Raw genomic sequence first — 14,278 nt, 5'->3', positions numbered from 1 at the left:
CTCTCCCGAGCTATAGAATTAATCAAACAACATACAATTTATGACCAGTAAATTGCAGTGAAATAAACACAGATAACACAATTAAACAAGAGCGAAATTCAATCAAATAAACTAATGTGTCAAATCATCGTATCAACAAAGCTACATCATTCTCTAGACTATAAAATTAGTTCATCACGAAATCCAAGCGAAAACAAGACATGTTCAACGTTTTAGATATCACAACACGGTAAAATAAAGAAGCGGAAGAAGAGATGACAAATCAGAAGTGGCGTCTCCGTCCCCGGATTCGTTGTTCTTCGTCTTTGTGATCTCTCTTCGTCCGTCTTTCCCGGTTGTGCGTGTGTTCTGCGGCTCTCGTGTGTCAATTTCTCTCACGGCGTCTAACTCCCTTTTCTGACCTAAGAGTCGCGCCTTTATACAATTCTGGACGCACGGCGCGCGCGGTTGCGCGTGCCATTCTACCGTGTGTTTTGATTCTGCGTGCGCGCGGCTGCACGTGAAGTGGCACGATGGCGCGCGCACATCTCTGTCCGATGACTTGCGTGTATGCACGTGCGGCTGCGCGTGAAGTGGCGCGGCCGCGCGCACATCTCTGTCTGTGGGTGTGCTCTCGGCTGCGCACTACTCTGTTTTCTTAGTCCACTTGGTTTCGTGCACACTATTTACTCCATTCCTGAAACGACAACAAAAACAAACCAAAAACGCATAATTCTGTTCGAAACAAGCATAATTCAAAATGGATTTTAATATAAATTAAGTGTAAATCTTGCACTTATCAGGCTCTTAATTAAAATTTAAAGGTTTAAAAGTGTTTTGGGCCCATTAAACAATCTCAAAAACATTCTTAAAAAATATTTCTTTTAGGTTCGTTTTAGAAAATATTGCCAAAGCCCTCAAAAAAATCCTCGACTCTTTAAAATTCACGTACCGGTATTTTCGAAAATCATACTTAAATACATCATATATTAAATAATTAAACATAATTATTCAATAAAAATATTTTTCCTGATTACCCCCGGTCTCCGTTATTCGTTCGAGCACGAAATGCAATTTAAAACCTTAATGCTTGAAACTTTAATAACCCATGAATTAAAACACATATTTAATCAATAAACATGCATTTAATGCATTAAAAAAATTTAATAAAATACATAAGGAATTTGGTAATTTGCATGCATATAGTTCACGTGGACCTTCAAATTTTCGGGACGTTACAACCCAAAAGGGACAAGCTCATGGGACTTTCATAAATAAACAATATTTTCAATATGAAGAAACACAAACATTGCTTTAGGCTCGTCGAGGTGTTGGAGGGTGAATAAACATATTAATTTTTTTAATATTTTCCTATAACACAATAAATTTGAGCTGGGTTATCATCTAAAATGTTATAACAAACAATAATAAAAGAATTGTAACGAGTGCCGAAAAATTATATTGGACTTAATGAATAACAATAAATCAATGATTTATATATTAGACTTGAATAAAACTTTGTATAGATTAAAACAAACATCATTAAATGTTATATGAATAAGTGTGTAAACTCATATATAGCATTAAGTGTGTATTTAAAAGTTCAAGGGGCTAAGTGTTATAAAATGTATAGTTGAAGGGTCAGTTGGCAATTCGTGGAGGTACACTTCATAGGAAACCCTCGAATGCTTGGCTGACGACGAGTGCTTGTTTTCTCTTTGGTCCATCTCTCCCTTTGTTTGAAAAACTAGGGAGAAGAAAAAGGAGAACAATGGGAGAGGAGAAGCCGAAATCAGCTGGAGTTTGGCCCACCGTGAAGCCCTTTGTCAATGGCGGTTGCTCGGGTATGCTTGCTACCTGTGTCATCCAGCCAATCGATATGATCAAGGTACTCGGTGTTTGTTTGTTTTTTTTGGTTGGTGTACACGCGCGGGCGTATTTAATCGGTTTGTTTGTAATTTATTTGAGTTTTGAGAATTAAATTTTGTTGGAGCTGGATGAATGTTGGCTTCTTGCTTTGTTTCAGATCTTAGATCAAATGGGCCTCTTCGAATTTTAAAATACGGTTGTTATAGTTTTGAAAGACTCGAATAATTTTTGGATCCTCTTTCACACCGTAATGGTTTTGTAGTTTTACTGCCATTGTGTGTTGATGCAAATGTTATTTTATCCAATATCTGTTGAAGGATTGATTTGAGGGTTTTTGTAGTTCTGTTATTTCGATGGCTTTTGTGTGCTGAAGGTCACGGATCTTTATTAAGTCGTTTGTTCTGATTTTCAGGTGAGAATTCAATTGGGTCAGGGATCAGCTGGGGAGGTTACTAAGAACATGCTTAAGAATGAGGGTATGGGCGCCTTTTATAAGGTTCGTTTGGCATGAGCAGTCATTCGATTTCGATATCTATTTTCTATCCATGTGCTGTAAGATGAAAATTTGATCGTTTGGGTGAATGAACTTACTGGCGTGGTTACATGAATGCATGTATCTCTGGACTATGGATAAAAAAATATCGACTAATTAAATTAGCAAGTTTTTTGAGTTTTCATCATTTAAAGTACTTTTACAAGGATTTCATTATCACCTTGTTAATGCCCATCCTCAAACCCAATTCATTAAAAAAACAGAGTCTAGAACTTTTGGGAAAAAATCTCAGGTGGCCATTGGATTGATGAATTTTGGAGAGAGTTATTTGAATTGTGGAAGGATTTGAGGTATGAATTCCAAATGGCAACCAACTTAGGTGTATTTGAAATCCATAACAACTACTGGGGAAGTAAGTGAGCCGAGCCGAGCCGAATGGTATCAGGCTCGAGCTCGACTCGTTTAAGATGTGTATAGTCTCGAGCTCGATTCGAGATTTTATTATAGGCTCGAGCTTGGCGTGTATTAAAATTATTTAGCTCGCGAATAGCTCGAGCTAGGCTCGTTTATCATGTTTAATGAGCCTGACTCGAGCTCGGTTCATTAGACGGGCTCATTTTCGAGCTCCTTAAACAGCCTCATTTTCGAACTCGTTTTCGAGCTCATCTAATATTCATAGCCAAAAGACCGACTAAGATATAAAAATTTAAGGAGGTAGACTTTTCATTTTATAGGTTTTCAATCACTTATTTAAATTTTACACTCAAATTTTGATGTGAGACTATGCAAGTTAATTATACACTCAAGGCCCAACAAACGGGCCGAGCTCGAGCTCGACATAAATGAGTCAAGCTCGAGCTCGAGCTCAATATCGTGAACAGGCTCGCGAGTTTACCAGCCGAATATCTTTAAGCTCGAGTTCGGTTCGATAAACTTAACGAACGATCTCGAACGAGTTTTTTATCCAGCCGAGTTACGAGTAGCTCACGAGTGACTTGGTTCGTTTACATCCCTAACAATTACTATTAAAATTGCATAACTTGATATGGAATTGATTTGAAATGTACTTAATTTTGTCTATCCAAGCAAGTCAAATAATTTGAAATCAATAAATTTGAAATTCATCCATCATTTGAAGCTCTAGGTGAATTTGTCCTTTAAAATTTAATTGACGACTGAATATGATCATAGTTGTCAAAAGTGCAAGGCAAATTAAAGAGCTCATGTGTTCTGGGGCTTAAAGCGTAAAGCGAGCGTATACTTTACAGAAGTAAATCACAATAAATAAAATATTCTAAAAAGATAACAATAAAATCAATTTATTTTAAAAAATTATTAATCATGAGATATCAAATATTAAATTTTCATTTTCATCTTCCAAGTATAAAATATTAAAATGTGAGGGCAAAAGGCAAAAGCGATGTGGGGCAGAGATGGCGTGTGGCATATGCAACAAGATACTAGGGTTTCTCCTTCTCTATTTTTAAATAAATAGAGGATAAATCACATTTTCTCATTTGTTAGATTTTTTTTAAAACAAAAAAAACTGTTTTTTCTATTAAGCACAAAAAAGCGCACAAAAGTCTGCGCTTCATGGAAGCCGTGTGCTTTGGAGTGCACTTAAGTGCAGGCTGTGCACCGTGCGCTTTTAACAACTATGAATATGATACAGAAAAAACAAAGAAGACAGGAAAATTTGAAACTGATGCATATAATTTGTTTCCAGGTTTCTTTTTTCCGGAAATAGTAATCAACTCACTTCAGTCTCTCAATGTTTCTGTGACTTTGCTAGTGTTCTCCACAAAGTGAGACTGTCATCTGCGAATGTTCTATTTGGTATCAAGATGAATACATTTCTTGTGTTACGGCATTTGAAGCAACATTTTGGGCTTCTTTGGAAAATTAATAGATCTTACAGCTCAAAAATATGAGACTACATCGAATTTATGGATGACATGTGACTTCCTGCCTGGAAAACAATATACTCATTGATTAACATGTCTCTGAGTTTCTCAGTATTACTGCTACAGTGCTACTGTGCATAAAAACTCCCCGTATCAAAAGTCTCAAAATGGTTAGAGATGTTGAATATACCTAGAGGCAATGTGGGACATTGGAAGAACTTGAGATTTATCCTCTTCAGTTTGTGCTGCCTATTCATTCATATGGATTTTGATTTTAATTCACGGTTCAGGTTGACATTTGCATTTTCAGCCTCAGTTTTCCATCTTCAAATTTGATTTTCTTCATGATGGCATATTGTTCAGTAATGTTGTAAGTATATGCTTTGAAAGGTCCATGAAATGGATATTCCCTCTCTCCGATATGTCTACTCAGATACTCCTATGAATTTGTGATATGAGATTCAAATTTAAAATAACACTGGCTTTGTCTGGATTCAATATGAAATGTTATGATATGAGCCACATGTTTTTTTTACTTATCTTGATTGTATTTTTATTTTTTCTGTAGGGCTTATCTGCTGGGCTTCTTCGACAAGCTACATATACAACTGCGAGGCTTGGGTCATTTAGGTGAGTATTTTCAGTGCAGCTCTCAGGCTATATTATATCCTTGTTTATGGTTGGTTGACATGACGTTTCAGACAAACTAGAATTTTGTTGATCAGTTATGTTTATTGTGCTTTTGATGCCTTAGTCTTTTGTTAGTGGTTTTTATTTATTTGATACTTTCCTAAACTAGAATGTTGTTGATCAGTTATGTTGATTGTGTGTTTGATGCCTTAGTCTTTTGTTAGTGGTTTTTATTTATCTGATACTTGCAATCACTGTATCATTCCTTGCAAGGACACCATTGCTTCTGTTTTAAGAACACAACTATTCGAATGGGAGTTCTATTTTCCTGTCCAAATTTTTTCTGTGTAGCTTATCAAAAGAGACTAACGGAATCACTGCTATTTATTAACCAAATAAGGATCCTTTTCCATTTTCCTAATTTTTTGTTTTTATCTTCATAGCTTATTGACGAATGAGTAGCCCGATTGAGATTGACAAGTCCCAAAGTGTGAAGCTTTTCGCTATTTAGGATGTATTATCCAAAAGATCGGAGGCATTAGAAAGGATATAGATCATAGGATTGAAGACTATTGTTTGACCAGTTATGCTTTATGACTCATATTGTTGGGCCACTGCAGGACTACATGTGGATAAGGTGGTTGTAGCAGAGATGCGTATGGTAAGATGGATGTATGACAAAACAAGTAAGGATATAATTAAGAATGAAAGGATTATGACCTATTTAGGTGTAGTTTCCATAGAGGGTAATATCAGGGAGATATGTCTAACATGGTTTGGTCATGTGAAGAGAAGATTAAACACGGCCCCAGTCCAACATATCTTAGCTTGACAGGTTAATGGAAGAAGTAGGAGAGGTAAACCAATGAAAACTTGGATACAAGTGGGTAAGGAGGATATCTTAATTCTTACATCTTGGTTTAAGGCATAATATGTGGGAAAATCACTTAGTTTTGAGAACTAACATCCATGTAGTCGACTTCGTAACTAGCGAGAATATGCTATGATGATGACGATGATTGCTTATCGACGAAGAAGAATGGAAACACTACAATTTGTTATGTTTACCGGCCTTATTAGTGCAATCTGTCTACTAGAATATGGCACACATGTTACCTCAGTCTTCACATATGTAGGTTGGTTTGTCTTTTTTTGGTTCAGAATTTGAGTTTTTTGAGACTTTTCTACGTGCTTTCATAGTGATTGCAAGGATTGAATAAAATCTGACAGATTAAGAAACTTGGCTATAAGATGTTAAATTTCATCCCAAGGTATTTATATTTCTTTGAATTAAAGGAGTGTAAAATGGAAAATGAAGCGAAGCACGGGAGAGGATACACTTCTTCACAATCATAAGTTTTCTAATTTTCATTAGTTCTGCAAGCTGATCACTTTTTAAGTGGTTGTACTTGGGAAAATCAACTGCTCATTTTGGTGGGGTCCTTGTAGCAAGAAAGTCAAATGGATGAAGCAGTTAAACCGATATGGCAACTCATCGGTAAGCACGGGATTTGTATCTCGCTGTTTGCGTCGGTTGCATCAATATCTTTTTGTAGTAGCAGTCGTTGACTCATAAAATAATTGTATTTACACTGATGTGAAGGCTTAACTTCAGAATTGCCTCTCAGAACCAGCTCTTGTGCTTTTTTTTATTAGTTACATCCTTGAATGAAGAGGCTTTGTGGGGGAAAAGTGATGTGGTGTTTTTATTCGATGAGATAGATTGACATCAGTAGACCATCATATCATTTGAGCATTTTGTGCTTCATCTGAATCAGATATCTGGCAATATGGGTCTCCTTCATCTGGAAGTTTGAATACAACAGTACTTATTCAATTCTGAACGCATGAGTTGTCTTGAAGCTAATTGAAAAAATTATTGAGAGAAAAAACTTGTGTATTTCATTGAAAATAATACATGAATTTATAGTTACAATGGATATATCAAATCCCAACAATTAAGGAGAAACAAATATTAGAAAATATTACCCTACCAAATTTACAAGATTATCATATCCTATCACATCAATACAACTTATTGATATCAATTTAAATTACCATCAGATTTATCGTAATCTACACTCCTCCTCAAGCTTGGCTATAGATGTTTATGAGACCAAGCTTGCCAACGAGAAGTTCATGAGTCTGTTCAGAAAGTCCTTTTGTAAGTAGATCGGCTAGCTGATGAGAAGTGGGAACATATTCAACACTTACAATTCCTTCCTCGAGTTTTTCTTTAATGAAATGCCGATCAACTTCAACATGTTTAGTTCTATCATGGTGAACAGGATTGTGAACGATGCTGATAGTTGATTTATTGTCACAGAATAACCTCATAGGACCTTCAAATTCGATCTTTAGTTCTTTCATTATTCTTTTAATCCAAATGAGTTCACATACTCCATGGACCATAGCTCTATACTCAGCTTCAGCACTACTTCTTGCAACAACTGACTGTTTCTTGCTGCGCCATGTCACTAGATTTCCCCAGACAAGTGTACAATAACCCGAAGTTGACTTTCTATCAGTGATGGATCCAGCCCAATCAAAATCAGTGAATGCAGTAACCCTTCTATCATTAGTTTTCTCAAGATATAATACTCTTCCTGGAGTTTGTTTAAGATATCTCAAAATTCTGTACACGGCATTAAGATGACCTTGGCAAGGTGAATGCATGTATTGCCTTGCTAAGCTCACTGCAAAGGCAATATCAGGGCGAGTATGTGAGAGATAAATGAGTTTTCCAACAAGACGCTGATAACTCTCTTTATCCACTGGTCGACCCTCAAACATTTTTCCTTCGTTCCCTGGATCAATAGGTGTATGACTTGGTTTACACCCCAACATATTCCTTCAGGAGTCTATAGTGTATTTTCTTTGATAGACAGATATTCCTTTCTTGCTCCTAGCGATTTCCATACCTAAAAAATACTTCACTGTTCCAAGATCTTTGACTTCAAATTGTTTTGCCATCATCAACTTAATCATCTCCATTTCATGATTGTTATCTCCAGTGACAATGATGTCATCAACATACACTATGAGAATAGTGATTTTTCCTTTCTCAGAATGTTTAAAGAAGAGCGTATGATCTGCTTGTCCCTGAACATATCCTAATTTTTTGATTACTTGAGAGAATTTTTCAAACCAGGCACGAGGTAACTGCTTCAACGTTCTGATTCCCCAACCTTTCTTCAAGTCCCGGAGGTTGACTCATGTAAATTTCCTCTTCAAGATCCCGTTCAGAAATGCATTTTTTATATCCAATTGGTGCAATGGCCAATCAAGATTTGCTGCCAAGGATAACAGAATTCGAATAGTATTGATTTTGGCAACATGAGCAAATGTTTCAGTATAATCAATGCCATATGTTTGAGTGAAGCCTCTAGCCACAAGCGGGCCTTGTATCTTTCAATCGAGCCATCTGCCTTATATTTAACAGTAAATAGCCATTTGCATCCCAAGTTTTTCCTTGTGGTAATTCGACCAGATTCCAAGTATTATTCATCTTCAAGGCCTTCATTTCCTCAAGGACAACATTTCTCCATTCAGGCATAACAAGTGCCTCTTGAACAGGCTCGAGAATTATTGTACTAGACAATCTTGAGGTAAAGGCACGAAATGATGAAGATAAATTTGAGTAAGATACAAAAATTGAGATAGGATGTTGGATACAAGATCTCTTACCTTTCTGACTGCTATAGGTAGATCAAGGTCAAGGGTAGTATTTGACTGAGGATCCACTACCGGTTCATCCTCTTGACTGTTGTTATGATTCTCAATGTCTTTAGTTGCTTGAGGTTTGTTTCGTCTTGAGTAGACTTTTAACTCCTGTGACAGTGTTGATTCTTCCTGTGTATCATGTATTGGGATATGTGCCTGAGAATCTGTGTGAGAATTTTGAGGAGAGTTTGTGTCTGGTGTTCGAGGAATCTCATGGAGTGGATCACATATGGGAAGAGATGGAGTATCCCACCAAGATTCCGTATCTAGGTTCCGCCCTTGAAGCTAAGGTGGAGGAAAGTAAGGATTGTTTTCAAAGAAGGTGACATCACGAGAGACGTAGGTCTTCTTTGTGTGTGGGCAGCAGCATTTATAACCTTTTTGAGTGGAAGAATAACCAATGAACACAGTCTTCATGGATCGAGGATCAAGTTTACTTCTGTTGTGATAAGGCCGTACAACCAAAAGTTTTTAAGGGAAGATTATTTGAAGTAGACACATGTGGATATTTTTTAAGAAGAAGGGATAAAGGTGTTTCAAAGTCAAGAGTGCGGCTTGGTAAGCGATTGATGAGATAAGCAGCAGTGAGAATGGCATCCCCCCAAAGATATTTTGGAATATTCATGGTGAACATTAGGGCACGTGCGACTTCCAACAAATGACGATTCTTTCTTTCGGATACGCCATTTTGTTGAGGCGTATCAACACAAGATCTTTGATGAAGAATCTCGTTATCCAACAGATAATCACCTAGAATGGTATTGAAATATTCTTTACCATTGTCGGTTCTAAGAGTTTGAATATGGGTACGAAATTGAGTTTGAATCATTCTGTGGAAATCTTTGAAAATTTTCTTGTGTCAGATTTATTGTTGATAAGATACACCCACGTGAGTCGAGTATGGTCATCAATGAATGCGGGGAACCATTTTTTGCCATTTGACGTAGCACTTGGTGAAGGACCCCAAAGATCACTATGAATAAGAGAAAATGGAGCGGTTGTTGTATATGCTTTTGGAGGAAAAAAATTACGAGTGTGCTTAGCTAAATGACAAATATCACGCTGAAGCAAATCCAGACTTTTATTATGAAATAAAGATGGAAACAATTTTTTGAGGATGAGAAACAAGGATGGCCAAGTCTATGATGCCATAACTTTATTGTCCTAATACTAGAATCAGAGAGAGAAGCAACGTGAGACACTCAAGTTTGAAGACAGTCTTGAGGAATCTCTAGGTAGTTAAGGCCATTGTGAATCCTAGCACTGCCAATCGTCTTCCCCGATAGTAGGTACTGAAATTGACATGACAAAGGAACAAATTTAGCAATACAATTATTGTCAAGTGTGAATTTACTCACTGAGATCAGATTGCAAGTTAGAGTAGGAACATGGAAAACTGACTTTAGGATGACATCCTTAGATAAACGTATGCTACCAAAACCAGCAACTGGAGTCATTGAACCATTAGCGATTTTCACATAAGTATGAGCAGAACAGGGTTTATAAGTGCAAAATAAATTAAAATCGCTAGTCATATGGTCAGAGGCCCCAGAATCAACAATCCAAGAACCAATGGAATAAGAGCGGAGGGCCGAGAAAAGATTACCAGATTGAGTCATAGAACAAGAACCAACAGTTTTGTTTTGCGGTGGATTAAGTGAGGCCTGGCGGATGAGTCGACAATATTCTTCAATATGTGCAATCTGCTCATCGGTGAAAGGAGCAGAATTTTCTGAGTTTCCAGGCTGTTCTTTAACAGATAGGGCTTGATAACCATGTTGTTCATTCTTTTTCTTGGGTTGCCAATTGGCTGGTTTGCCATAAATCGCCCAGCACTTGTCTTTGGTATGGCGTGGACGTTTACAATGATCACACCAAGGCCTTTTGTGGAAATGTTGGCCAGGAAATGCAGCTTTTTTTGTGTGGCTAATGCAGACACATCAGGAGCAGATGGTGGGATTGGTGAATCATTAGAAAACATGACTTTTCTTCGCATCTCTTCACGTCGAAGTTCCGCAAAGACATTGTCGGGAGATGGAAATGGGTCTCTTGCAACTACCCGGCCACGAACATCATCAAGATTGCGATTAAGCCCAGCTAGAAGATCAAAGACCCGTTCTTTCTCAAGATTACTCCTGATCTTGATGTTGCAGTCTGCACAAGACGATGAATCATCACGAAATAGGTCCAGTTCTTGCCAAATATCTTGGATGTTTGAAAAATATTTCCTTACAGATTTTTCCCCTTGCTTCATATCCTTCAATTTTGATCGGAACTCATAGATTTGGGATGCATTTCCAAGGTCGGAGTACATCCGGCGAGCAGCGTCCCACACTTCCTTGGCTGTGTGAAACCATAGATAGCGCCGACTGATTTCAGGCTCCACCGAGTTGATTAGCCAAGCAAGAACGATTGAATTTTCAGCCAACCAATTCATATGTGTTGGGTCAGATTGCGTTGGTGGCTTTAATTCCCCTGTGAGGTAACCAAGTTTCCTACGCCCACAAATAACGATTTTTACCGAATGAGCCCACTGAAGATAATTACGCCTAAATCTGTGGGCAGTGATCTGGATTGAAGAAATGTCACTACCGGAAAAAGTAGTGACAGGCCCAAGAGTTTTTTCTGGCATGGTTCTTCAGAAGAGACGGATGAAGTTGAAGACATATTAGTGTAGGACGTATTGAAACCCTAGAGCTCTGATACCATGAAAAAATTATTGAGAGAAAAAACTTGTGTATTTCATTGAAAATAATACATGAATTTATAGTTACAATGAATATATCAAATCCCAACAATTAAGGAGAAACAAATATTAGAAAATATTACCCTACCAAATTTACAAGATTATCATATCCTATCACAATCAATACAACTTATTGATATCAATTTGAATTCCCATCAGATTTATCGTAATCTACACTAATGAAAATACATGAAACTCCTTTATAATAGATGAAATACCGGAAATGTTAGTAATCTTTTCTAATTTATGTAATGTAATATAGCATTTCAACTTACTTATCAACTTTTCTGATATAGGATTTTGACCAACAAAGCACTAGAAGCTAATGATGGGAAGCCCCTTCCACTTTATCAAAAAGCGCTTTGTGGTTTGACTGCGGGAGCTATTGGAGCAACAGTTGGTAGTCCTGCAGATCTAGCCCTCATACGCATGCAGGCAGATGCAACATTACCCATTGCCCAGCGGCGGAATTACACAAATGCCTTTCATGCACTTTATCGTATTGCTGCTGATGAAGGGGTGTTAGCCCTCTGGAAAGGTGCTGGCCCTACTGTGGTAAGGGCTATGGCACTTAACATGGGTATGCTTGCTTCTTATGATCAAAGTGTGGAGTTCTTCAAGGACTCTCTTGGTTTTGGTGAGGCTGCTACAATCATAGGTGAGATACTCTGACTCCATACTGGCAGTACTTTTATCTCATTTGTTGAGAGCATTCTTGAAACCTAACGTTTTGTTATTTTATTTTATTAATTAAAAATATCAATTTTTTTACCTTTTTTTCAGGGGCTAGTACCGTGTCAGGATTCTTTGCTTCAGCCTGTAGTTTACCATTTGATTATGTCAAAACCCAAATACAGAAAATGCAACCGGATGCTGAAGGGAAATATCCGTACACTGGTTCTCTAGATTGTGTTGTGAAAACATTGAAGTCGGGCGGACCCTTCAAATTCTACACTGGATTCCCAGTGTACTGTGTTAGAATTGCCCCTCATGTCATGGTACTCTCTGTCCCTATTCACTAGCGGAACTCTCTATTATCACTATTTGTAACATCAACAGAGTCGTTGTCCGCTGAATACAAATTTTGCTTCTCATGACCTTGCTCATAAAACTCAATAGTGGATGTAATTTAGTTTTTTGGATGCTATTCCTATGCTTTTGAAAAATGCTGCTACTAATGATCTGTTGCATTGTCAATGAAATGGATGTTCGTAGTTTGAAAAAAAAGAAAGAAACTCAGAGTCCTGATAAAAATTTAAATTAAAGCATCATCTTAGAATTTCTTCTACTGTTGTTTATGTTCTTGCAGATGACCTGGATATTCTTGAACCAGATTCAGAAGATTGAAAAGTCTGTTGGGTTGTAAACCCAGAGAGGATCACTATTGAAGTTGGCTTTTGATCAAATAATGAAATTTCACTATGTTGTATTAATTTCTTGTCTTCCTTTTTTGATAAAAAATTCACATCCCCAAAGAAATGAATTTTTGCACTGATCCGAATCAGAGTAGATAGGGATCTGAGAATTTCTCAGGTGATTTATGGGAGGAGGTTTATTTGTTTGCGAAATCGGTTTATTGTTTTCGGCAAAAATAATTTATGTACTCTGAATTACAGATAAGCATTGACTTGACGTGCATCATTTCAGTAGCTGTGAAATATCAGTGTTGTATTTGAAATTTAGCTTTACGCTTTACCCACAGGATTAGAGAAAGTTAAAATGTTTTGGAGGAGGTCTTTTGTGAGACAGTTTCGTGAATTTTTATCTGTGAGACGGATCATCGATATCGATAAACATGTGAAAATAACCATATCTTACTGCCACATGGTGTGTGTTTGTCAGTGTGAGTGGATGGGTGGGGTTTGGAAGAGTAGTAGTGGAATAATAGAAAACTCGGTGCTGGTTCTTTTGGAGCGACACTGATTGTAGTAGATTTGGCTTTTATTTTGTGGAAAATCAGTAATTTCATCGGGTTTTTTAATACAATACAATTACGTATTTTATTTTATTTTTTACAAAAATGGAAATGTAAGTATATTTTAAATGTTTTTTCGAAAAAATAATAAGAAAGTTGAAACAGAAGGATTCTGATTTCGAGACACACTAAAATTTTGGTTTGAAATAAAAATTTACTAAACTGATTTTTTTATTGGCTTACTTTCCATATGATTCATAGTTTATATAGGTTGTGTTTGAATGATAATATTTCAAATCTATGGATGATAAATATGTTCAAATGTTTTTTTTTTTTTTTTTTTTGAGTTTTAGAGAAACATGACAATAAACTTCAAATTCACTCAAAATTTTTATATAATATTTCATATTAAGTATAATGGATTTCAAGTTCAACTAATAAAAAATTCGTGCCAATTATGTGATTTTCATTACAATTTGACTCATTTCCATTTATAATCTAAACTAAGAAAGAATAAAATTGGTATTGGTCATTTGTCAACTCCATTCCATAGATAAATATACTTTTAGCTGAATTTGAACAAATAAGTACATATATTTTTTAAGAAATGCAGCTCGATGTTATCTAAATTTTGTCGTGTTGGGTCTGGTGAGCCTTGTTTTGATAGAGTATCACAGACAGTTTAAATTCCTTACAAGTCTAAATAATCTTTAAATTCCTTACCCAATCTTTAAATTCAAAATATATATATATTGAAAATTAACATATAAATATTACTGATTATTTTAATTAATTTATAAGACAAATTAAATTTTCATACATGTGACAGGTAAAACACTGTGATTTTCACGACCGATCAAATTGTAAGAAAGCCACCACGAGAAAAATAAAAAACAAACCTTCCACTACAAGAAAAACACGGATTAGAGACTGACAAATCGGTCTCTAATCCGTCTCTACAGTAAAATAGAGACCGATTACCGACCGAATTGGTGGGTATCAATAACCTTGGTCGCTAA

General features: G+C 36.5%; 1 protein-coding gene across 1 annotated transcript; it reads left to right on the top strand.

Annotated features, from left to right (window-relative positions):
- Positions 1 to 1,649: 1,649 nt before the first annotated feature.
- Positions 1,650 to 12,987, top strand: LOC140803072 (mitochondrial dicarboxylate/tricarboxylate transporter DTC-like). The gene is made up of 6 exons (XM_073158766.1): positions 1,650 to 1,867; positions 2,261 to 2,344; positions 4,814 to 4,875; positions 11,641 to 12,002; positions 12,128 to 12,342; positions 12,654 to 12,987. The coding sequence occupies exons 1-6, from the start codon at positions 1,751 to 1,753 to the stop codon at positions 12,708 to 12,710; spliced, it is 897 nt and encodes a 298-aa protein (XP_073014867.1). The 5' UTR covers positions 1,650 to 1,750; the 3' UTR covers positions 12,711 to 12,987.
- The last annotated feature ends 1,291 nt before the right edge of the window (positions 12,988 to 14,278 follow it).

This window comes from Primulina eburnea, chromosome 10 (genome assembly GCF_022965805.1).
Source record: "Primulina eburnea isolate SZY01 chromosome 10, ASM2296580v1, whole genome shotgun sequence".
Classification (NCBI taxonomy): Eukaryota; Viridiplantae; Streptophyta; class Magnoliopsida; order Lamiales; family Gesneriaceae; genus Primulina; species Primulina eburnea.
Note: the sequence above shows the minus strand (reverse complement) of the source record. Positions and strands in the feature narration are given on the sequence as shown.

Coding starts and splice junctions, on each gene's coding strand:
- LOC140803072 (XM_073158766.1), top strand. CDS start 1,751: ATGGGAGAGGAGAAGCCGAAATCAGCTGGAGTTTGGCCCACCGTGAAG. Junction 1,868..2,260: donor AGCCAATCGATATGATCAAG/GTACTCGGTGTT, acceptor TCTGATTTTCAG/GTGAGAATTCAATTGGGTCA. Junction 12,343..12,653: donor GAATTGCCCCTCATGTCATG/GTACTCTCTGTC, acceptor ATGTTCTTGCAG/ATGACCTGGATATTCTTGAA.